The 26,881-nt window shown below is 36.8% G+C and overlaps 1 protein-coding gene across 2 annotated transcripts; it reads right to left on the bottom strand.

Annotated features, from left to right (window-relative positions):
* Positions 1–26,881, bottom strand: TC2N (tandem C2 domains, nuclear; the record flags this gene model as incomplete). Of its 2 annotated transcripts, XM_084241218.1 has the most annotated exons (11): positions 1–111; positions 739–938; positions 4,587–4,701; positions 9,109–9,300; positions 12,864–12,980; positions 13,956–14,056; positions 16,434–16,509; positions 18,103–18,194; positions 19,375–19,542; positions 24,961–25,194; positions 26,797–26,881. In XM_084241218.1, 11 exons carry the CDS (start codon positions 26,861–26,863, stop codon positions 1–3), a joined length of 1,473 nt encoding a protein of 490 aa, XP_084097344.1. The 2 variants fall into 2 exon arrangements, with proteins under 2 accessions (XP_084097344.1, XP_084097343.1); XM_084241217.1 differs by lacking the exon at positions 9,109–9,300 and having other exon boundaries at positions 26,797–26,863.

Raw genomic sequence — 26,881 nt, 5'->3', positions numbered from 1 at the left:
TCATGATGGATTTAATTTGTGCCATTTGACAACAACTTTTTCTGGATTTGTAATTGTCTCTTTCCACTGGTTCACTGCTTCCATGTTATTACTGTGTTCACTTATCCAAATCTGCAAAGAAACAGTACAAATATTTAACTTGACACATGATGATAACTGAATTCTGTTTATTACTTTTGTCTTTCATCAATAAAGAAGTTCCAACCAGTTCTATTAAAACAAAACATCATACATAGGAGATTTGATTTTTGTAGCAACACTAAATTTTAATTTATAATGAAGAATTTTACTCTATTAAACTTTAATTCTATTCTATATTTCCACTGTTAAACCAACTGTTAATATGCATAGAAAAGCACAAAGAGGGCCTCCCCGGTGGCGCAGCGGTAGAGCGCTGGGTTGCGAAGCTGCCCGCGGCCTCTGCGGTGCTGGTTCAATCCCCGGCTGCTCCCCGGCCACCGGAGGAGGGTCCCACATGGCGCGCAGACCTCTCCTGCCGCCCGCTGCTCCCCTCAGCAGTGTACTTCGGTCCTTCTGCCTGCTCTGCTCCCCGCTCTGGCTCTGGTGAATTCTCTCACCCTCCCGCGCTTCTGACTGTACCCAGTGCATGTATAAACAAAACAAACAAACAAGCAAACAAATAAAGAAAGAAAAACATGCCTCTATTAAAAAAAAAAAAAAAAAAAAAAAAAAAGAAAAGCACAAAGAAAGAATTCAAGATAAAAATTCCCTACTTACCTGGCCCACAGACTGTTTTCTTCTTACAGAGCTTCGACTATAAAGCTTAATGAGAAAAATAATTTCTTTTTCATTCTGTGTAAGTGGAAAAATCATAGTCTCTCCCCACTTTACTCTTCCACTGGAGGCCTTCAGTAAGCGAGTCTTCTTCTTATAAATCAACTCTCCTGAGCTAAACATTGCCACTTTCACAAAAAAACCTTAAAAAAAAGAAGAAATTTACATATAAGATTTTATTTAAGACATCATATATTGTATTTTATCTATCTATTGTTTGTTGTAAAAATATAAATAAGGCACTTCTAAAGATCTGATGAGTGGGACCTCCCTTGTGGTGCAAGGAATTAAGGTGCAGCACTATGAAGCTATGTGCAGCCCCTGCAATATGAGTTCAATCCCCGGCCAGGGAGGTGACCCACATGGCACAGCAGACCTCTCCTGTCTCCCCGCTGCTCCCCTCAGCAGTGGATTTAAGTCAATCTGCCTATTCTGTCCCCACAGTGTCTTTGGTGAATCCTCTCACCACTGCCCCTACTCCGCCAGCCTATACCCCAGTTCTTGTATGCATAAATCTTTTAAAACATTAAAAAAAAAACCTTAAAAAAAAGATATGATGAGCTATTGTCATAACAGTAAACATCTCTAGTAAACTTTTTGATTTTTATTACACTTTACAAATGTCTACTGTAAGTGCAAGTGAATTTAATCTTCCTCTATCCTATAATGCCAATAAAGTCTGGAAATGTATGATAAATAACAATGAGCAGCAAAGAAGTACACACTAAAAATGACCACACAAAAGAGAGGTACCAACGCTTTAGGCAGCAGGAAGAATTGATTTCACAGTTTTATATAGGTAAAATTCTTTGCCTGAGACTTCAGTAGTAAAACATATACCTGCCAGAGAAAATCTATTCTTTAAAAAAACTTGAGATGTGGAACTTCCAGTAATGGTAACTGGTACAACAGTTTACATAAATGAACCCTCCTATAGATAACAATGACGAAGCATAGAAAAAAATATTAAAAACAATTGGTGAAGACACTAAAGCGTGACAAAAAAGCAAGAAGAATTTGGAGAAGGGTCAACTCTTAAAAGATGGACACTACACCAGATTTATACAGCTTTATCAGATTTATACAGCTTTTAACATAAGCTCATCCCCCATTTTACTGACACACAGTGCCTACCGTCAAGTAGAATGCACAAATTAATTTGAGCAGTCAGAGGATTGAGCTGGGACTACTAACAATTGTTAGAATGTAAGGAGGGAACTCCCAGGAAGGAAGCATCCACAAAGTGTGAGGACTAAGTCTGAATGTTAAAAATATAAATGGAGATCACTAGTAAACCTAATTAGTTTTTGTTACAGGAAGACATGTAATATAATCAACTGCATCCGGCAGTCTCTACTGTTGTCCTTATTTCTTAGAATTAACTCTGCGCACTCTTAGTAATTTACTCGTCAAGTTGGCCCCTATTTGCATATTTGTTATCTTATGATTATTCCATCTATCTACATAAGTGCTAAGTAGTCCACGGGCATTTTCTGTATGTGCTATCCTTTCTATTTTGATATCAAGAGTAAGTTAACCTCATAGATTACATTTTACATGCTCTGGGACAGCTTATATAAAAATTGTATGTGCCTTTAAAGTTTGGTAGAACATGGCACTAAATCATCTCAGCCTGCTGCTTGTCTTTTCTTTTTTCTTTTTTTTAAAGATTTATCCATCCATGCACACAAGAACTGCGGTACAGGCCAGAGGTGTGGGGGTGAGAGGAATCACCAGAGACAGAGTGGGGAACAGAATAGGCAGACTGACTGAAATACACTGCTGAGGGGAGCAGCGGGTGAGTCAGGAGAGGTCTGCTGTGCCATGTGGGCAGCTCCCTGGCCGGGGATCCAACTCGTGCTGCTGAGGCCGCGGATAGCCCCATAGGCTGTGTCTTAACCCCTTGCACCACCAGGAAGGCCCCCCTGCTGCTTTTCTTAGAGGCAATTCTTTTTTTTTTTTTTTTTAAAGATTTATTTATTTATGCATACGAGAGCTGGGGTACAGGTGGATTGAATGAAATACACTGCTGAGGGGAGCAGCGGGCAAGACAGGAGAGGTCTGCTGCGCCATATGGGTTGCTCCCTGGCCAGCTGGGGATCAAACTAGTACTGCAGAGGCTGCAGATTGCTTCATAGTGCTGTGCTTAACCCCTTGCACCACCAGGGAGGCCCTCTTAGAGGCAGTTCTTTAATTACTTTTACCTGGTTATTGTTTTATTTAATTTTCTCTCTTTTGGAGTGAATTTTAATAATTTTTTCCAGAAAAAATAAATTATTTTATACAGATGTCCAAATGATTGGTATAGTTATAAATGGTATTATTTTGTCCCTTATTAAATCTCTTCCGAATTTGAAACTAGATTCTCCTCCTTGTTCAGAATATCATTCATATCTTATTTTTTGCTTGAACCAACCTACTATAGGTTTGTCTATTTTAATGATCCAAAGACTAATTTTTATTATGTCTTTTGTTGTCTTTGTTTATCAACTTCAACTTTAGCTTTAATTCCTTATTTTTACTTTCCTTTATGTTTCTTGTTTTTCTAGTTTCTTGACCTGAATGTTCCATTGCATTTATTTGCTGCAAATGGCATTAGTTTATCTTTTTTTTTTAATCTTTTTTTTTTTTTTATAGAGGTATGTTTTATTTATTTTGTTTGTTTGTTTTGTTTATACAAGCACTGGGTACAGTCAGAAGCGCGGGAGGGTGAGAGAACTCACCAGAGCCAGAGCGGGGAGCAGAGCAGGCAGAAAGACCGAAGTACACTGCTGAGGGGAGCAGCGGGCGGCAGGAGAGGTCTGCGCGCCATGTGGGACCCTCCTCCGGTGGCCGGGGAGCAGCCGGGGATCAAACCGGCGCCGCAGAGGCCGCGGGTAGCTTCGCAACCCAGTGCTCAACCGCTGCGCCACCGGGGAGGCCCAGTTTATCTTTTTTGATTGCTGACTAGCATTCTATTCTGTACATATACACCATATCTTCTTTAGGAACACTCTTGTCCCACTCTTACTTCCTGAGGTAGAACTGACCTCCAACCTCTAGCTCTAGGGGCGGCCATGTGAGTCAGGTCTAGACAAGCAAATTATCAGAACCCTGAATATGCCAGGGTACAGGGAAGGGGGGAAAAGTGTTTCAAGGTTCATGTTTGACATGTTTGGTTTTTAAAAACTAAATTTCTAGTTACCAGAGTATACGAAGAAGGACATAGACCTAGAGAAACAATAAATTATCTGGGCTGTGACAAACATATTCACAGTCCTCTGGACAACCTATCTATATTAAATAAGTTAGACAAGGAATAGCATCAAATGCAGAGAGCACATAACTGGATAAGAATCAAAAGACCAGTGAATTCAGGTACATATATGATAGCTAAAATCTGAAGTCCAACATGGTCTTTTAAGTTAAAAATATTTAATTGTCGGGGCCTCCCTGGTGGTGCAGGTGGTTGAGCGCAGCGCTGTGAAGCTGTCCGCAGCCTCTGCAATTCTGGTTCAATCCCCACCAGCCTCAGAGCAACCCACATGGCAAGCAGACCTCTCCTGTCTCTCCCGCTGCTCCCCTCAGCAGTGTATTTCGTCAGTCTGCCTGTTCTGTTCCCCGCTCTGTCTCTGGTGAATCCTCTCACCCTCCCATGCATCTGGCCTATACCCTGGCTCTTGGATAAATAAATCTTTAAAAAAATATTTAATTGTCATTGTTAATCACCACTGTCATAAAATGTAGGGAGAAGAAAATATCCTTTACTAATATTTTGTTAAGACTCCACTTTGAATTACTGATATACTTACTCAAAGTCAGAGGTGTTGATGAACTTGGAAGATATTGTGCCTCAAGAATTTGTAACTGAATCCGGCTATTTACTGCTTGAAAACAGGTTCCCAACTCAAGTTCTGCATGGCAGACCTGAATATTAAAAAAGTGTCATTTGATAAAGAATAAGGTTTGAGATATTTCAAAAATTCAAAAATAAAGAACTATGGTTATGGAGTGTTTTCAGACGCAACTGGGAAGAGAAGGAGGAAGGAAAGGAAATAAAGGAGGAAGAAAAGGAAAAATCATACTATAAGTACCTGGATATGGGGGTGGGGAGAGAAAGCAAAGTTAGAAATTTTGAAAGCACTGCTTTTTATTGACATATGAAATTATATTAGAAGGTTAAGAAGATAAGTATCATGAATTCTGTAAATATGAGGTATTCACTTTAACAGATTCCGAAAACACAAATTACACTTACATAAAGATCCTTCTTCAAAATCAGTAAAATAAAAAAATTGAAACTTAAAAAAAAAATTCCTAAGTAGTTTTATTGGAGAAAGTATCAGTGAAATAAACACCAAAATAGTATATTTTCAAAATTTTGTATCTATAAGTCATTTGAGCTACTTAAAAACATAAAATATGATCAAAAATCATATATATGAGAATTCTTTTTTTCTAATTGCAGAAATCAGAGTGGGTGCTACCACAATCAGAAGACAAAGTATTATTACAGTGAACAGATGTGTGAATTCTGAGCTAAACCACTGTACCAAATGCATAAAGTCAAAGAAGAAAGCTGGCAAGAAGGTGGCTAGTGAAAGTGATGATGCACTAAGTAATAAGGAATAATAAAAAACCTGAGGCAAACAATAAAATGAAGGAGACTGGGCTCTTCAGCATTGCTGACTAACAGCAAAAGAAAACTGGCAATTTGTCTGTGAGACAGAACATAAACCAGACTATTTATGTGAATTCCAAAGTCCTTAGAGTGAATAAAACAGAGAAACATGAAGTTGTCCAAACAGAAGAATGTTACTATTCACATGTTGAAGACAGTAAGGGAATAAAGCAAGAACATAATGTTAACAGATCTTACTAGGGCTCAGCACGGACAGACATAAAAGTCTTTGTGAGTACTGATTCCAACAAAGCTACATAATAGTTGGATGACACTTTGTTTGATAATTGCCCAGTATTCCAATAATTGGCTCATGGCTCACTGAAAAATAATCTTTCTATAAGTAAGTATGTCATTGACTGAATCTTAGGTATTTTAAATACAAAAATGGCACATAAAATATAAGTCTGTGCTTTGTAATTGGTCATGCCATAATAAATTTAAAGAAAGTAAAAAGTGAACCACTTGAAAGTATAAACTCAACTGCTATGGTTAGCCTCCCTCTTGAAAGGTCTAAAAGGATGACAAAACTAGTTTGTCAAAAATTGCTGAATAGGGGCCTCCCTGGTGGCGCAGCGGTTGAGCGCTGGGTTGCGAAGCTGCCCGCGGCCTCTGCAGCGCCGGTTCGATCCCCGGCTGCTCCCCGGCCACCTGAGGAGGGTCCCACATGGCGCGCAGACCTCTCCTGCCGCCCGCTGCTCCCCTCAGCAGTGTACCTCGGTCCTTCTGCCTGCTCTGCTCCCCGCTCTGGCTCTGGTGAATTCTCTCACCCTCCCTCGCTTCTGACTGTACCCAGTGCATGTATAAACAAACCAAACAAACAAATAAATAAATAAAACATGCCTCTAAAAAAAAAAAAAAAAAATTGCTGAATAATGATAAATAAGTCAATGTACTGTTTTTGCTTTCCATCAGATTGAAAATGGAATAAAAAATCTTTTCACATGAACTAATTTAGTGCCATATACAAATACGTTAAAAAATGATGCTGTTCTTGGCATTTCACAAATATGTTTGAAAATAGTCATATTGTTTACAAACACAAAGGAAGCCATAGATAAAAAAATTTTCATTATGGTTTGCACCCACAATGTAATAAATTATGAAAATGCCCAGAGGTGGCAAAACTTTTGCTAGTGTTACACACTAAAGAGTTAACTCTCATAAAACAGAAAAGTATTTGGGAATGATTTCTTATTTGCCAAGGTTATTTTACAAATTCAGTTTATGTTCCAGGATATTATTTTTCAGACCATGAAAACTATTCAAAAGCTATTCAAAGAGGTTTTCAATTTCATAACTAAAAAAAAAATTAAAATTCCAATCAATGAACAGGTATATATTAAGTATGTTTAACAAGCACAAAATGGTGGGAGATATAAAATATGATCTCTGCTCCTGAATAATCTTTTTCCAAAAAAGAAAATTTTATTATCCTCCTGGAATGGTGGAAAATAAAATAAATGTTAAGCATAATGAGAGAAAGTCATAATCTGGGACATCTGAGAATATCTTCTAAGAAGGCCATTACATGGTAAAGATAAAAGAACTGGCTCTGGACTCAGATGGCCTCCATCAAATCCTGGTTCCCCCAAAACATGAACTCAGGCAAGTGCTTAAATGTTTTAGTCACCACAACAGGGATAATAAGAACTGCAAACCTGTAAGTTTGGTGCAAGCACAAGTCACTGAGAACCAAGGCAGTCATGTAGTAAGTCTCTGTAATTGTCCAGCAAACATTATTCAAGACAGAAATTTCAGATTCTAAGTAAATATTGATTTGTCAAGGTCAAGAACTCTTTACTGATGAAAATACAGCTCTCAATAAAAGTCCTGCTATTCGCGGTGAAATAGTTGTCTGTGTGGAGGATGAGTTTGTAAGTCTGGTTCTTTCAGTGTCACAATTAAAACATTAATTTTCCTCAACACAAGAAACAAAGCATACTATTTTTGCTTAAGGCAATAATATGAAAACATTCTCTCAGTATATAAATTCATTGTTCCAGTATAGTCCAAATGCTCTTCTTACAGGCCATCAATCTTTATAACCCTAACATCTGGCATACAAGAGCTGTATAAGTGTTTATAAGACCATTGATATATGAAATATAATTTAAGAACTCAGCCAAAATCATTCAGAGTTTCCACTGCAGGAAGGATTACAATGTCTCAGTTCCCCAGAAAATGGCTTTGCTTAGTTATCTTCTGATATACTCTACTGGTCTTTAAAGATTTAATACAGGAAATCAAATTATCCATTTGAATAGTGTATCTGTACCTTCTATAAACTATGGCTGCAGATTACTGTCTACTAAGTTAGTTTTGAAGATGCAAATGGAAAAACCATCATTGTTACAAAACAAAACTACAATATTTTAACAAACAATAGCAACAATTTAACAGGCTTTCATTCAGAATTTATTCTTTTATACCTACTTACACCTACAAATACAATGCCAAGAATATGACAAGCCCTTAATAAAAGTGCACAATAAAATATGAAGAAAAAAAGATGGAAGTGAGCCTAGTTCTGTTTTGTTTAAAACAAGTAACTTAAATAATTCTAAGTTGTAATAAATACTACACAGAAAACACCCTGGGGATATATACAGAAAATAATAGACAAGAAATTTCCATCCTCTTTAATCAATTACAGTCATCCTTTGGGTTTTTTTATTACTCAATTCCTAATTTTCCCTCCAATTCAGTGGTTCTCAGACCAGGCTACCCAATAGAATTACACGGGGTGATACAGATGCCTTTGCCCTCATAAAAGCTAATTTATTACTGATTTCTATAAATGTTATCCTGTCATAGAAACTATATTAAATTATGAGGAATTTTTTTTTAACACTTTAAACACAGTATTCAGCTGACTTATTGTGAGAAGCAAATATCCAGTCTCAAAAACCATTCAGGACTATAGATAACAAAGCTCTTGAAAAAAGAAACCAGCTGTAAGAACCTTTATTCTACTCAATTTATTGGATGATATGCAGCTTATTTATGATTAAAACAACTTTCCTAATCTACTTTAGCCATCTTTGAATTTGGAGTTTATAACTGTTTCTTGCTTTTCCTAAGTTATCAACAATCGAAAAATATTTTTTAAAATGTTAAATAATCCTCATTTAAATAATCTTAAATTATTTAATAACTTTAAACTATTTGAACTTCAGGTTTATTTCCCAGGTGTCATTTTCCCATGAAGTATGGAACATTTTTAAAAATGTACTAGAAGAAGATAACTTAAAGCTATTTACTAGTGCAGAATCAAAATAGATTCTATATGCTTTTATTAACCATTTTAAAAATGATTTGGACAGTAACATTATTACTGCTATTGCTTCTTAAGGGTCTTCTACACTATTCTAGTTAAACAAGCACTGGGTGCAGTCAGAAGCGCGGGAGGGTGAGAGAATTCACCAGAGCCAGAGCGGAGAGCAGAACAGGCAGAAGGACCCAAGTACACTGCTGAGGGGAGCAGCAGGCGGCAGGAGAGGTCTGCGCGCCATGTGGGACCCTCGCCCGGTGGCCGGGGATCAAACCGGTGCTGCTGAGGCTGCGGGCAGCTTCGCAGCCCAGCGCTCAACCACTGCACCCCCAGGGGAGGCCCTGAAATACTTTTAATAATACATACTACTATCACTTACAGAAATTTTTGAAGGTGGTGTTATATCCAAAGAGTAATCCATTTCCTGTGTACTAAGATTTCTGAGTGATAGTGAACATTCTCCAATCGTCTTCTTTCTGGGAGTCTGGATTTGAACCTTAAATACAAGCCTGACAGTCTGCAGGCTTTGGAGTTTAATAGCAAATACAAAAGTTTCCATAAATTCAATAGTCTAAAAAGAAAAAAAAACAAGAAAATATAAAATAATTAAAAGGACTAAAGGAACCGATGATATGCCAATACAAAACAAACAAAAATAACATTTTATATTCTAGGAAAAGTAGAATTTAATTTTTTTTACAACAAAAAATACTTTTTTTTCTTTATAAAACCAGGTGCATTTAAAAAAATTTATATATTTTTTACATCAGTGTTCATTTTTGTACAATATCTGATTTCTCCTTTCAGATGTAGTCCCTATAAAATTCCCACCACCAAGTCACCCATGAACCATCACCATAGTTCCTTGTGCTCTTCCTGCCTGCTGTTTTAATCCCTCCCCTCCCCCTCTCCCGCAGAATGCGTCTGATTTATACTTGCCTGCTAGTTTTGTCTTTTTATTTTTTCCTGACACCTTATTTGGTTCAACAAAAAGTACTATTTAAGGTAAATGAAAATGAGAATGGCCATGACTTGTTTTTCCAGAGTTTACCCAGGATACTGCCTTTCTTAATTTCAAAAATTACTCTTTTAATTACTTAGACAAGAATTCAGGTCAATATGAACACCAAGTTCATCAAATATGGATTGTTCCCTTTTAGAAAATGAGGTAGTTTGGGCCTCCCCTGGTGGCGCAGCGGTTGAGCACTGGGCTGCGAAGCTGCCTGCAGCCTCTGCGGCCGGTTTGATCTGCGGCCAATGGGTGAGGGTCCCACATGGCACACAGACCTCTCCTGCCGGCCGCTGCTCCCCTCAGCAGTGTCCTTCGGTCCTTCTGCCTGCTCTGCTTCCCGCTCTGGCTCTGGTGGATTCTCTCACCCTCCCGCGCTTCTGACTGTACCCAATGCTTGTATAAATTAATAAATAAATAAATCTTAAAAAAAAAAAAGAAAATGAGGTAGTTTCCCATCTTTGGTTCTGGGGCATCTTTTCTGTGATTCACCACAATTATTCAACAGTGTGGATTTATTATTGTAAGCGTGGTTCAAGAATCGAATGTGAGCTCTCTTAGTACCTAAATCTAACTTCTTCATGTTAAGACACGAATCATTTCTTTAAAGGAGCTATTCCTTGTCTAACGTTCTTTCCATCTATCTTGGGCTGCAATCTCTCTTTTGGTGTTGTTTGTTCTACTCGTGCTAATCTGAAAATCAACCTCTTTGATAGAGAAGACTAAGCAAAATATTAAAGTTACACCTTCTCTCAAAATCATCCCTAGCAGGCAGCAAGTCAGTGTTTACCATGTTTAGACTATTTTCAAATGTTCTTTCTGTTCTCAACATTTTTAGAACACTTTGGCCTACCACAGGCTAACATTTTCTTGACTCTTTCATTCTTTGGTTCAAACTTTCTTCTTTCCATCTTCAGCACATCTGTTTGAAATTGAACATTTTTTGATACTTGGGCAACTAACATCAGTATTTTCGATATTGTGCCCAAAATGTTACTATTATTACAATTGTTTATATCTGTGTGAATCAGAATTGTTTCAAAGAGCCCCCAACTAGCTTTTTCTTTCAGAATCTCAAGACACAGTACTGCAGAATTAATACAGGACACAAAAAATGGTTATTTTTTAAACTCAGATGCAATGAGTTTACAAATGAAGTAAATGTGCTGGTTTTCTTCACATTTTTCCATAAAAGGGGTCTCCCAAATAACTTCACAAATAATAGTAAATTTAAAAAGATTCCAAGCAAGTTTTAAAGAGAATGCTTTTTCACTAACGTTTGCACTTTTACTTAATTTTACCTGAAAATCAAAAAGTGAAATTATTTGGGCCTCCCTGGTGGCGCAGGGGGCCCAAATACAGCACTATCAAGCTATCGCCAGCCACTGCAGCACAACCATGAGTTCGACCCCCGGCCAGTCAGGGAGCAGCCCACATGGTGCAGCAGACCTCTCCTGCCTCGCCTGCTGCTCCCCCTCAGCAGTGTATTTCAGTAGACCTGCCTGTTCTGTTCTCCCCTCTCTCTGGTGAATCCTTTCACCCCCTGCAATTCTGGCTCACACCCCAGTTCTTGTATGCATATATAAATCTTTTTAAAAAAGTGAAATTATTTAATTCAAGAAGTAATCATCTGTCAGGATTATAACTAGAGTAAGGATTCATTTCTACTAGACATTCCATAATGTATATTTTCAAAAAGTAAGATGTATATATAGATAATTACTATCTTACATTTACTAATAACATTTCACCTTTCCATGTCTTTAAAAACTTTTCCTAATTATTCATTCTCATAGCTGCCTAGTTTCTATCACATGGTATTCTTTCCTCATAAGAAGATGGCTGTGTAAAGACACAAACACAGAAAGAACACCATGTGAGGCTCAAAGTCGACATTAGGGTGAACTAAGGGGTGTCAGGGACTGCTGGCCATCACCAGAAGCCAGGACAGAGGCATGGGACAGATTTTCCTCAGAGAAGGAACCAGCACTGCTGATAACTTGATTTAGACGTCCTTCAAAATCATGAGAGATAAATTTCTGTTGTTCCATGCCACCAAGTTTGTGGTCCTTTGTTTCAGAACCCAGGAAACGGATACGCAGTGGCACACCCCTATATGAGACATTCAGATTATATCCAACTTTTCTGCTATGAATAAAACTGCCAAGAATATTTTACCGATTTTTATGTTTCTATCTTAGATTATTTCCAAGAAGCAGATTACAAGTAGAATTACTTTGTTACAAGTATAAATATTTTAAGATTTTGATGTACAGTATCAAAATAATTTTCAGAAAGTTGTGCCAGGTTACTTGTAAAATTTCTCCCAATTTTAAGTGTACAAAAAAAAAATAGAAAAGAGAAAGAAATGTGTAATTTAAATTTATATTTCTGTGGTTACTAAATAATTTTTTTCATGTTTATTAGTCATTTGAATTACCTTATTTGTAAATGGTATGTTCTTCTAGATGATACAGTTCACTAATACACAATTATTTCTCAAAGTCAATGTGGAGTGTGGGGAAAGGATGAATATAGACATTTCTTTTCCTTCCACAAAAGAAAAGTTAATAGTTTTCTTAGCTATTGTTCATCTATTAGAGAGATTTTCTTTAAAATGCATCTTAGTATTGCAAGGTAAAAATCAAAATCAACAAGCAACTATAAACCAGAGACACGCTGGAGGCGGGGGGGCGGGGTGCGGGGAGGGAAGGGGAGAGGAAGGACTAGGGTCAAAATAAGGGGGGGTGCAATTGTACGGGGAATATAACAAAATGATAATGCATACATTGTGCAAAAATGAAAAATGATGTAAGAATTATATAAAATAAAATATTAATTTAAAAAATTAATGGATCTTAGTATTGGACAATGATACAGCAAATATTTTAAACCTTGATATGCATACATGCCTAACCACACCCAGTGCCCTTCAGATGGACAAAATGACCCCTGTTCTTCTTTCCTCCCACCCCCCCCCCCCCCCGTCCTCTTTCCCTCTGGTAACCATCACACTTTTCAGAGCCTAAGACTTATTTTTGTTGAAAAATAACACTTTCTTACATGGCTTAAAGGAACAAATGAGAACAACATAAAAAGAAATTCAAACACAAATAGCCACTTACACTGGAGCCTTCCTTGGCTGAAGATTTAAAACTGACTGGTTTGGGCAATGTTAGCATTCCTTTTATAGAAATAGCAGGCGTGTCTCCGTAGCTAGACGGCCAAGTTAAATCTCTGCACTAAAAAATTTAAAAACAGTTTGAATATTACAAAAAACTCTGATGATGCAAGTATTTAATGTACTTCTTGAACTGATGCAAATAAAAACTTTATAAAAGCAAACTGTAGTCCACTAAAGCCTCCTATTTCATCTATATCAAAATAAGATGACATCTAATAGTCTGGCATCATATCAATTTCCTTCTTGACGTTAAAAACCAAACACGTCTCTTGCAGTTATTAGTAATGATGGCAGCAGTGATTTTGGTGCTAAGTGGAGGAATTTAGCAAACTTAATTCTGGTTGTTGGAAAGACTATCTACATATACATTGAAATAAACAAGAATTAATTTTGGAATTACATTGTACTTTGTGTAAACATTCAAATAGAAATTCATGCAGTGACCAGGTATTGATAGAGAGTATAGATGACAGTAATGTGCTGTCTAATGTGGTGATAAACTGAAAATGTGGGCAAAAGGAAAATGATCTGAAAGGACTAACGAGAAGCTAGAAGAAAGCCTATATCCAGCTACGTTCCAGTGTGTCAGAAAAAAAGCCATTGGGAAGAGGGGCTATGGCAAGGAACAAGAAACCCAGGTGTTTATTTTCAGTTAATTAGAAATGGTATTTCAAAAATATTTTAAATTTAATCTATTGCAGAATATGTGTGTATATATGAATTTGTGGGGGCAAATTGGGTAGATATGGAATGGAATTTAGAAACCTTTAAATCTCATCCCATGTTACAAACAAATAAACTAAGCTTCAGAAAATGTAAAAAACTAAAACAAAAACATGCCTCTATCACATCTACAGGTTTATTACCTTTAGATTCTTTATTAAATATTATTTTCTTCAAAAACACTATAGGACCCTAAATTTCAAAGAAAGCATTGGCCCATTCTTGAAAAGAAAACAAGAGTAGATGCTTATGGTGTCTATAATCAATTTTGTACAAAAAGTTGGTATTAACTATTGATATGTTAACGTACCTGTAAAAGTGTGATCCAGATTTGCTCTACTGAAGAATTATAAAACACTTTCACATTCAGTCTCCCAAAATCTCTTTCATCTCCTGATAGAGTAATTGTATCTGAATTGTAAAAGGACAAAGATTTTTGAAATGCTATACAAGCCTTCTAACCCAATTAAACTTCAACATAATCCAATTTTCAGCGAACAATTTTTAAACATTAAAACTATTTTTGTAAGTTGCCAGTTTAATGAGACAAAAATCAAACTTCAATGTTTTTTTTACTGAAGTGCTAGGGGTAAGATACACTTATAAAGTACTTGGCTTATACTACTCAATTATAAAAAAAGAATGAAATCTTGCCACTAGCAACAAAAGACAACTACTGTATGATCTCACTTGTATGTAGAACCTGAAACATTCGTAGACACCAAGAACAGATTGGTGACTGCAGAAATGAGGAGCAGCACCAGAATGAAATGGGTTAAGAAGATCATATGCTATAAATTTCCAGTACAAAATCTACATATAAGGAGAACATGTATTATTTGTCTTTCTGTCTGACATGTTACTTAGCATATGCCTTCAAGGTCCATCCATGTTGTTGCTAATGGTAGGAGTCATTCTTTTTTCAGGTGCTAAAAGAAAGCTCAGCACAAGGAAAATTTTTGCACCCATGTATGGGGATCCATGTTAACTAGACTTACTGTGGTGATCACTTTGCCATTTGTACAAATGTTAAGTCATTATGTTGTATACCTGAAACTAACATAGTGCTATATGTGAATTAAACCTCAACTTTTTTTTTTTCAAAGGTACATGGCTTGAAACTTCAACCCAATCACGGACTGAGGGATTAAAGTTAAAACAAAGAAAAACTTTCCCAAATAGCATTAATATAGTGTTCACACTATGTGCTCCTGGAAGTTCCTTTACTGATATATCTTAAAACAAACAAAAGATATTCAACTGCTAAACTTTTTCAAAAGACACATTCATGCCTGTATGCTAAAATACGGGCCATCTCATCCAGAGAGAGCGGGGCAGGATGAGAAAGGGGGCGGGGGATAGAAAGGCACAAGGGTGGATGGTGAGGGACTACTACCGGTGACTTACTGGTGGGAGGGCTACAATGACTGACTGCACCTGAGGAGGGAAATCTTACACTGCCAGAACACTAGTAAGGTTGTAGAACAATGATACCTCAAAAAAATTAATTAAGGACCCTCTGACCTGAGTATTCATATGTAGGTAACAATGCTGACATAGATAAAATCAAGCAGGATTTGGGCTTATTTTTTTTTAACCTTAGACTTCTCAAGCATAGACGTTAATGCAAATGGCCAACAGGTATACGAAATAATGTTCAACATCACTTATTATCAGGGAAATGCAATTCAAAATCACAATGAGGGCCTCTCTGGTCACGCAGCAAGTTGAGCACCATGCTGGGAAACTGTCTGCAGCCTCTGCAGCGCGGGTTCGATTCTCCACCGGCCAGGGAGCAACCCACATGGCGCAGCAGACTTCTCCTGTCTCGCCTGCTGCTCCCCTCAGCAGTGTCTTCGGTCTGTCTGCCTGTTCTGCTCCCCACTCTATCTCTGGTGAATCCTCTCACCCTCCCGCGCTTCTGGCCTGTACACCAGTTCTTGCATAAATAAATCTTAAAAAAAAAAAACCAGAATGAGATACCACCTCACACCTGTGAGAATGGCCAATACTTAAAAAAAAAAACAAAAAACCAGAAACAAATGCTGGCAAGGATGAAAAGGGAACCCTCTTCCAATGCTGCTGGAAATGCAAACTAGTCCAGCCACTATGGAAAGCCGTATGGAGTTTCCTCAAAACACTAAAAATGGATCTAGCATAGGACGCAGCCATTCCACTCTGAGAAATCTACCCAAAGGACACAAGAACACTAATTTGAAAGGAAACCTGCACACCTGTGTTTACTGCAATACTATTTACAATAGTCAAGATATGGAAACAAGCTAAATGCCCCAAAACAGACCAAGGGATCAAAAAGATGTGAGATATATACACAATGGAATACTACTCAGTGATCAAAACAGATAAACATACACCATCTGTGGCAACACAGATGGAGCCGGAAGGGATTACGCTAGGCAAAATAAGTCAGAAGGAAAAAGAAAAATACAGATGGTTTCACTTACATGTGGAATACAGAGAAACCAAACAAAATGTCAAGAAACAAAGACAAAAATTGCAAGCTGACCACAGATCTGAGGCATCCAGCAGGGGAGGGAACAGGTTAGAGGGAAGAGCACAAGGGACTGTAGTGACAGATCATCGGGGCTATGATGGTGGAAGAATTACAGGGGCTACATGAGGGGAGAAATCAAATACAATCTAAAAAATTAGTAAAGATGCAAGAAAAAAATTAATAAAAAATAATGAAAATAAAATATATTTTAAATTACTATTGGGTAGAAATAATCCCTCTAAGAATATAAAAACAGGATACTTTATTCCTTACCAAGGCTTCTGTTGCTCCCCTGGGAATTTTTCCTTGAGGAAGAACTACTGGGCACACTGGACAATGAATCATGTCTCTACAAATAGAAGTTTTCTTTAGTTAGAAATTACATATGATGCTTTAAGGGTTCTGAAACTTATGTCCCAACACCCAACTTAGTGTCAAACTGCATGCTAACCATTCTGACAGCATTACTGATTGATTGGCTTATCCTACTTTCACAAAGTAAAGAAGAAAAAAGCTTTTTATATATGTTATCAGGAAATTCTTAAATATCTTAGTAGATAATGTAGGGGAGTCCTTGTTCTTTTGGGTCTAGTATTCTTAGGGAGAAAGATTATTGCTCCTGTGTCAGACTTGGACGTACTAATAAAAATCAAAATATATTTGAAGTACCTATCACATAAAAACCTATGAAGCAGCAGTCATCAAATCATGCTCCCTCTGGACCAGCAGTACCAGCATCATCTGGGAACTTATTAAGAATACAAAAACAGGTTCCAATGAAGAGCAACTGAATCCGAAAGCTCTGGGGGATACTTTAACAAGCTCTCCAAACAATTCTGATGTATGTTAAAGAGCTGGTGCTATAAAGAATTAAGTCTATAAAAAATTAACTGAGGATTATTAAGGATTATTTAGAATACATTTCCATTTAAATAAAATATACATATATATGATCAAATGGAAAAAAGTCCACAAGTATATATAATAGTATTTCCAATAGTGCTTCTACTCCCAGCAATAGGAACAAATGATTTGTCTTTTTATTTTGTTATTTTCTAACCATTAAAATACTAAGTAATAAAAGCTTATTTGTATGGGCCTCCCTGCTGGCACAGCGGGTTGAGTGCAGCGCTGTGGAGCTGTCTGAAGCCTCTGTGGCACCGGTTCGATTCCCGGCCGGCCAGGGAGATTCCCATATGGAGAGGCAGACCTCTCCTGTCTTTCCCGCTGCTCCCCTCAGCAGTGTACTTTGGTACACTTTGTACTTTCTGCCTGTTCTGCTCCCTTCTCTGTCTCTGATGAATTCCCTCACCCTTCCGAGCCTCTAGCCTGTACCCCAGTGCTTGTATAAATAAATAAATCTCTAAAAAAAAGTTTATTTATATTAATTTTTAAAATTTTAAAAATATTTTTAAATATATTATGTGTTATGTACATTGTTATAAATATTTTAAATTAAAAAATTTCAATTATATTTCAAAAATAGAATGTTATATTAATAGTAATGAATAATTAAAGTCCTATGTCTCAATAGAAACACTGTTTTTTACTAATAAGGAAATTATGTTCAATAAGGAAAGTTAAATCAATAAGCATTTTAATTATACCATTTTAAATTCCAACTGTTTCAAGACTGCCTGAGTACATACCAACTGAGAGATGTAAGAGCCATAAAAACACAAGGAAAACTACTGCCTTTTAGTATTTAATTGAAAGCTTCCTAAGATAATGCATGTGGAAAATGACAAGTGTTTTTTAAAAATTTATTTATATATATTTTACATCATTGTTCCTTTTCCAGCAATGTTTAATTTTATTTTTCAGCTATTATTGATAGAATACATAGATCACAGAAGTGCTATAACATGTTGTTCTAATATAATTCTGAATGTTCAGCTTACATAAATAATTGTATACAATTAAATTTAGATGAGTAATTTACCTGGATGAACCGCTGAGATGAACTTGTAAGATCAAACATAGACTTGCTTAGCCCAGGGGAACTGGGAAGTTTGCTGGTCCTTAAATCACAAACTACAAAGGGACATGAAATTGCTTATTTTTATAGCAAGAAAAAACACTGAAATTCTACTTAATTACCATCAACAAAATCTCCATAGGAATATATCATGAATCTTAATGCAAATCTATTTGAGAGAGAAAACCTTCCAATGACAATATTAACTTTTCAATTATTTTACTTTGGTTTGAATCAGAAACAACATATTTTCACATCCATATCAAATTATCAAGTAGGAGAAAATCATTTTTCTGTTTATATTACCCAATTTTTCATCACAGAAGAACAGGTAGGTGTAAGTTCTCTAAATACAATTCCACTATTTAATGGGTTATGTTAACATTGAAAAAAAAAATCAATACTGAATTCCATGTGTCAAGATAGTTCTAGTTTCCCTCCTAAATTGTAAGATCCTTGAAGAATGGAACTCAGTATACTAATTGTGGATTCTAGCACAGTGCTGAAAAATATGTATTAAATAATATTAAATAAAATAAATACTTCAGCTTTACTTTCAGTACCTCAGCCTGAGTTCAGTGTTTGAGATAGCCATATGTATCTAAATTGATAGATATATATAGAGAGAGGCAGGACACTCAAAAAACTAGTGAGAATTCTGTCTGTCAGATATGTGAATATAGGCTGTGGCCGTCTTGGTGGTTGTGCGGTTGTGACATGCAGCAGAGGAGGTGTGATCCTGTGCCTCTGAACCTCGTAGTGTTGTAAACCAAAGTTACCTCAATTTAAAAAAAGAACAAAAAGAGACAGACTATAACTGATGTAGTCTCAAATATTAAACTAAGAAAAGTTCTATAACATTTAATTATTCTCTATTTGCTTGCATTTCTAATCACGTCGTACAGAGAAAAAAATCTACTGTAGCATTTATTACTACATCGATGTTACATAAAATGTAAACAAAATAATCTGAAAATAAAATTTCTTTCAAAAAGAAGACAAAGTGGAATTTGGAACTATGACTGCATATAACTCATTATCTTTCCATTTTTCCGTTAGATAAACTCCTACAGAGAAGTCATAGTGTTTATCACGTCACTTCTGAAGTCTGCTTTTCTCATATTTAAATTGCTTTCCTGCTAAAAATCATTTCTTCCAGGATCTGAGATTTAATTTGATTTCTACATTTGTTAAAGAGAAACACAAGAGGAAAATTACAAAATAAACTTTCCATACCTGATCCATATAATCTCATTGCTCCTGAACGTGGAGAAAGGCGCCGATTCAAATCAGGTGAAGCATGCTGGTACATATAGAATGGGTTATACACATCATAGCTGGGTCCATGCTGTGACAAACTAGAAAGTTCTGCCTTTCGATCGCCAAAAGATGCTCTGGCAGATCCTGAAAGCAAGTGTTTCTAAAGTTTTACAACATCACTTTGTGGAGACATTTATAATCAGCCAATAGCTAGTGCACCCAAGGCAAAGGGGAAAAAACTGTTTCAAGCAATGCTAAATTACATGCATTTGATATATATATTTTTTAAAATCAGCTCACATTTATTGAGCTCTAACTGTAGAGAGTATTCTGCCAGGGCTCAGTCATAAACCCTGACTTCAGTCTAGCAAATTTCTGACATTTTTCTTTGTCTCACAGACAATTCTGTTATTTCCTTTTATTTCTCTATTTATACAAAGGACATTTATTAAGGATAAAGATTATCTTTTCGGAGATGTACTCTTTTCACAAAAGACAAGTACAGAACATTTCTAAAAATTGATCACATGTTGAAAGATGAATAGAAAATATTAAGATGGAAACAAAGAACTAAGAAAAAGAAAAAGATAACATTTAGGGGAAAAAACAAGATTCAAAGATTTGTTTTACTGGGTATTTTTCTTTTAAGATTTATTTATTCATAGAAGAACTGGGGTGTAGGCCAGAGGTGTGGAGACACAGCGCACAATGTAGGGAGCAAAACAGGCAGATCTACTGAAATACACTGCTAAGGGGAGCAGCAGGCGAGACAGGAGAGGTCTGCTGCGCCATGTGGGTCAGCTCCCTGGTAGAGACTGACCTCAGGCCACAGCAGTGATTGCACTGAGACATAACCCCTAGGCCACCAAGGGTTGGTACCCCTTACTGGGTACCAAGGACACAAAATCATCACAATCATAGATCAATGGAACAGAAGGTCCAGAAAGAGACACCCATCTTATGGACATTTGATTTATAATCAACGTGGAACTGCATAACTGGGGAAGGAATGCTCCTCTCACTAAAAGATGATAAGACAACTGGATATTGATAAGGGTAGGGGGAAAAACCCTCATCCCAACTAAACATAATCAAGAAAAATTAATTTCAAGTGGATTGTAGATCTTAATTATTAAAGGCAAACCATAAGATGTTTTTACTTAATTTGTAAGAAAGCTTTTATGACATTAGCGCTGGGAAGCATTTCCTAAGAAGAATTTTAAGAAACTGACCTACATCAAAATAGAAAATTCCCATTTCTCAAAAGACTACTTAACAGAGTGAAAAGGGAACAGGCAGAGCTAGAGAAGATATGTGCAATAACTATAAGTGACAAAGGGCTCATATACAGAATACATGAGGAATTCCCACATATCAAGAAGAAAAAGGCAAGTCTCTAAATAAGTTGGCTTTAGCCTCAGCAGGAACTTTCCGAGGTTATCCAAACAGCCAATAGACGTGACCTTGCACTACATCTCAAAAGTCACAAGGGAATTGTAAATTAAAATTCCAATGAGATACCACTACATCCTCAACAGAATGGTTAAAATTAAGAACCCTGGGATTAGCAAATGTTGGCAAGGAAACAGCAATTTGAGCTATCATATTCTGCTGATGGGAATGTAAGTTGATACATTTATCACAAAACAGTTTGGCAATTTCCACTAAAGGTGAATATATTTATACACTATGAACAAACAATGCTATTCTGGAATGAACTGAAATTTCACACACGTATACCAAGAGACAAGTACAAGAATGTTTATAATCATCATCATTATAATAATAGCCAAAAACTGGAAAAAATTCAAATGTCTAACAACAGTAAAATTGTTAAAATTCAATATACACTTATTACATAAAAATACCTTATAGTATATGCCACACACCGAAACACTAATTTATATGATGCTATTTAGAATACAAGAGTAAATAATTTACTACAGAGGTATGAAAATAATTTGAATGAATCTCACAAACACAATGTTGAATGAAAAAAAAAAAACCCATAAACAAAAAGATATATATTGAGTATGTAATTTCATTTACATAAAGGTCAGAAAGCAGAAAAAACAGAAACAACATTTAGGGATATGTTCTGAGTGGCAAAAGTAAGGAGAACATGAAAGCAACGATTGTTGCAACTGGGACACTGATTACTGTGTAATGAAGGATGACAGGAGTGGAGGAAGACAGAAGCTTTTGGGTCGCTAGTAAGACTCATTTCTCTACTTGTGTGGTGACCATATACATGATTTGCTTTGTAATAAATTACTGTACATTTGTTTTATTTTTTCTATGTCTATATTTCCCAATTTGTAAAGGGTAAAACAATACATGAGATTCCTTTAAAAGTTAAGAATCACTTTGGAAATAATATGTAGTCCCAAAATTGAGTTTTTATAACTCTTTAGTTATTGTCATCTTTTCATTCTTTTTATCCAATTTAAAGTAAAACCCATAAACTTAAAAAAAAAAAAGGAAATAGCGCCCACAGTATAACTAATATTTTCTGAATTGAGCTAAGTAATAAGGCAGGTGGCCTCACATGAGTCCAGAAAAGAAAAACAACATATGGGCTTATGAGGCGAGATTTTATCCTCACCTGGTTCAAATAACTATAGGTACTATCAAAGCCCAATCTACAGGCAGAGGGCTGACAAGAGGGAGTTATGATGCTAACAAGCATTATGAGGAGCCTATACATCTAATAAAATAAAATTTAAATCATGGCACAAAATACCACATCAAAAGTCTGTTTATATCGAGGGCATCACCGCCAAAAGTGCTAGTATAATACACAGTATTTAACTTTTATAATTAGGCATCATGAATATTTTCCTGACTCTAAATAATTTTCTCTTCCATATGCTAAAAGTCAGATGGCTTACACTCAGTGTGTAACAGTAGCCCCCAGGGAAGGGAGGGTCCAGGTTCCCCGCCCCACCGAGGAAGGGTGGAGCTGAGCAGAGAGAAGGGAGAGAAGACAGGGAGAGAAGGATCAGGAGAGCGATGGAGAAGAGGACTTGGAAGAGGCACATGGAGCAGAGAGACATGGGAAGAAGCCACTCTTGTTTCTCAGCCTTGGACTGTGCCAGAGACTTGGGGGACATGGAAGGAGACACTTGAAACACATGTGGGTGTGAGACCTTTGGGGAGGTTGACAACAGCAGCCTTTATCTTGATTCTGATTTTGTTTTTTTCCTTCCAGACTTATCTGACCCTTCTGTTCCTTTCCTATGGGACCCCACCAGAAGCTGCCTTAGCCAATTCTACACACAAATGTGTTGTACTGTGATCAAGCTTTCAGGCCTTGGTGGTCCTGCTTTGGGCCAACCCTGCTGGGCTGGACATTTATCTACAAGGGGATGGGAAACTCTGAGTGTTTGATTTGGAAACTACTTTAACTATATTCTTTCTCTTCTCTTCTCTCTACTGCACACTAATTGTGCAAAGTTCTTTCCACTGAAGGTCTTAATGCACCTACAGTATGCTTTGTCTTGGTGTGGTGGATGTCAGAAACTGTTTAGAGCAGGCAGGTTTAGGGGTCCTAGGGCACCCCTCACCCTGCCCGGTAACAAGAATAATTTAAACGTGAACCAATTTCTCACTCATTCAACTCAAAAGCAATGTTCTCTACTAACACAATGAACAAAAAAGACAAAAAAAATCATATTGTCAGGTATTTCTTCCTTATTTTCTGATTGTGAAAATAATGCAACTGGCCTAAGTGTCCAACAATAGCGAATTTATTAACTAAATTATGGTATTTCCACATGATTTAATATTATGGGACTATTAAAAAGTATATGAAAATATGCACAAGATATGATGTGAGTAAGAGAGATACAAGACTATACAATTTAAACCCAATGTTAAATAGTAGAGAAAGAGAAAGATCAATTCATCAGTGCATCCTGTGAACCAGAACTTCTAAAAACTATTTTTGTGACACTATTGATATGTGCAAAGTAAGCTGGTAGGAAAGGCAAAAGGTTCATCTTTCTTTGCTTCTTTTAAAAAAAAATTACTCCTACAAGACACAACTCTTCTATAGATAAAAACACAATAAACTCTAACTCTAAACCAAAAGAAAACAAAGATCCCTGAAGGCACTGGAGAGTTAACAAAAGGAGCACAGGCTGTGGAGAGGACCTGAATGGCACAAACTCAGTTACCTGTTTTTAATGACTTTTAGCCTGAGAGAGGCCAAAGTTAGCACCATGCAGGGTGGATAAAGTACCAAAAGGAAACCCAAAGTCTTTCTGGTCTGAAGATGCAGAGGGCAGAGGTCAAAGCAACCACAGCTGTAGAAAGGTGAGAATCTTGGAAAGGAGAAAGCTCCAAATTCTGTCAATAAAGTCTGCTCAGCTATCTGGCTGGTCCATGAACTACACACAGATGTGTGTAACAGATTCCAACTAAGGATTAAGAAAAACTAAGTTGAGGTAAGAGCTGCCATCGAAAACACAAATTTGCAGCAGAGTCCAACCAAGTCAACTGTCTAGTGAAATACAAAAAGGAAAACGGGGGTAGGGGCGAGAGGGAAGAGGGAAGAGTAAATAAAGAATAATTCCTCTATTTTTTCTTTATAGAGAACAGAGGTATTACAATTGTGGAAACAAGCGTAAGTATTCTTAGCCATCGCTTTGTCATTTTGTGTATAACTGCCATTTTAGAATTTTAGGTTTTGCCGTCCCAGGAATGACGACAGCATTCCAGAGATAGTTTGGACAGTTTCGACCCTCACTCCATCCTTACCCTCCAGTCACTAATGAGGGCGAACTTGCCACAATTGGAGCTGCATCTCGGCCGGACCAATCAGCTTAGAATTATAGCCGCACAAAGATGGAGAACACATCCTTGTAGCCAATGAGTAACTGCCAGCATGATTTAATTTATTAAACCTGCTTGTAACCCTATAAAAAACCCCTGCTTCCTTTGTTCGGGGCTCTCTCGTTATCTGCCACTGTGTCAGTAGGTGCCATGAGCCCGGACCCCAGTCTGTAATGAACTCCCTTTTGTGTTTGCATCCGCTGTCTTTGGGTTCTTGGAGGCTATGCTCACCGAGTCCGCCGATCTTTGGCACAACAACAATTATATTATTTTTTTTAAAAGCCAAATCTATACACAAATGTGTTATACTGTGATCAGATTTTATAATGGGATCTTTCAAAAATACTGTACATTAAACTCCTCTACATAAAAAACCAACAGTGCAACTATCTCTCATGTCTGGTCTCCTGCTTCTCAGCAGAGTATTTCAATAAATCCGTTTGGTCTGTTCTCCACTTTGTCTCCAGTGAATTCTTTTACCCCCAAGCCTCTTTTACCTGATTCTCCCCCATGACAATAACTTTACGATTTGGAACCAAACAAAGCTTATAATTCACACAACCAAACACTACAAAAAAAGAAAGAAAACAAAATATATGAAACAAAAATGTAAAATTTTTATTTAAAATATATACTTTATATCTTTATATCAAACATATAAAAGAACAAAATAATAGCATTTAAATGCTGCATGCTGATTTTTAATCCTGACATTTTATTGCTTACCTTCAAGTTCTTCCAGATGTGAAAGAGTTCCTTGTGTCCTGGGCTGGATATAAGATAACTTAAACCTGGGCACCACAAATGGTACTTCCTTGCCATCAGATGGTAATTTAGAAAGTAAATAATCCTCAGTACAGCCAACCTGAGGCTTTATGGAAACAGAAGTCAATGGAGGTATACAGATAGTAGTACTTTGACCATTTGAGACTGCTGCTTTAATGTCTCTTTCCATGGAAACTGCATATAAAACAAGAAGAAAAAAAGAAGAAAAATTACAATATACATACAGAATTTTAATAACAATTAGTTATTTATAACTAAATAAATGAAACTCTTAAAATTATTTATAGCTAAATAAATTTAATTAAAATAACTAAACCTAGGGCCTCCCTGGTGGTGCAAGAGGTTGAGACACAACCTACAAGGCTGTTCGCAGCCACTGCAGCACAGGTTCAATCCCCAGCCCCCTTCCGGCCAGAGAGCAGCCCACCTGGCACAGAAGATCTCTCCTGACTCGCCCACTGCTCCCCTCAGCAATGTGCTTCAGTCAGTCTGCCTGTTCTGTTCCCCACTCTGTCCCTGGTGGATCCTCTCACCTCCCACACCTCTGGCCTGTACCCTAGCTCTTGTGTGCGTAAATAAATGATCTTTAAAAAAAAATAACTAAACCTAGCATGTTCTTTAGTACTTAATCATCTTAAAAGAAACTGCTGATACATAAAATGCTCTTGGGCCCTATCAAGAACTTCTGGAACCTACATTCTATTCAGCCAATATTTGATGAGTTAATATACTGTTACTAAAGTATATTAACTTACCATAGTGGTAAAAGCAGTTTTGCAGAGTGTCATTCCCACAAAAGAGTGCACAGATGAAAAACAAGTTTATTTTGTAGTTAATTCCCACAACACTTTCAAGTAAAATTTAGTCATTGTAAAATACTATCAACAAAGCAATCCTCACAAGCGAAAGTCTCACAAAATAAAATGTACACTGACTCTCCTATAATAGTAAATCTCCCTGTGCTAGCTTCTATGACCTAAGTTTTTCCATTCTCTAGAACAGTGCCTGATTCCTAAGCTGTGACTTAGGATGGGGAGGTAAGGGACACCCAGAGTTAATTATTATGTATAATTAGTATTATCTGTAGAGTGAAAGTACAACCACTATGCATAGCAATTTATGAATTGTTCAAATGTATAAAGAAGGCTTATTATATATACACATATATAATAGGAAGTCATGTTCTAGAATAAAAAAATACAAGGAAGGGTCAGAGAAAAATAGTTTGAGTCATCATTTTTGAACAGATGAGGAAACCATGTAATAGAAACCAGGGGTTATAGATTAAGTGTGGGTCTTGATAATGTTACAGGTCTCTTCCCCACTGATCATTCATTCATGAAAGGCATTTTAACACATTATTCATTAAGTAGACATTTTCTTTACTTAAAACATCTGTCAGAATATGTTGTGCCCCAAACACGCCCCAAATTTCTCTCCTGCCTTTGTCTGTACTATTTTATACAGCACTAACACTCATCTCTCATTCTCACCATGTCTGACTTCCTTCTTCCCACTCAACTTGCTAAAATCTTCTTCAGACTTTCATACCAAATGCCATTTGTGGTGATGTCCCAAGGTGCCGCCTGGACTGAATTACTCTCTCTCCCCCTATGCTCTAAGGCACTTTAATACTCACCTACTGTGCTTTCTATTTCTGTTTCTGCCTCCCCCATGAAGTTAGGCACTATGCTTCATTTATCTTTATATTACAAAATGCCACAAATAAATAAGAATTAAATAAGTGTTTGCTGAAGTAAAAAAAAAAAAACTCACAGTTATTTTTCTCCTTTTCACCATAGAAACATCCTCTACAACAACTCTTTACAAATTCTGCTGCCATTACATTCAATTTCCAATA

Source organism: Talpa europaea (genome assembly GCF_964194135.1).
Source record: "Talpa europaea genome assembly, chromosome: 8".
NCBI lineage: Eukaryota > Metazoa > Chordata > Mammalia > Eulipotyphla > Talpidae > Talpa > Talpa europaea.
This window is presented reverse-complemented; position numbering and strand designations above follow the sequence as displayed.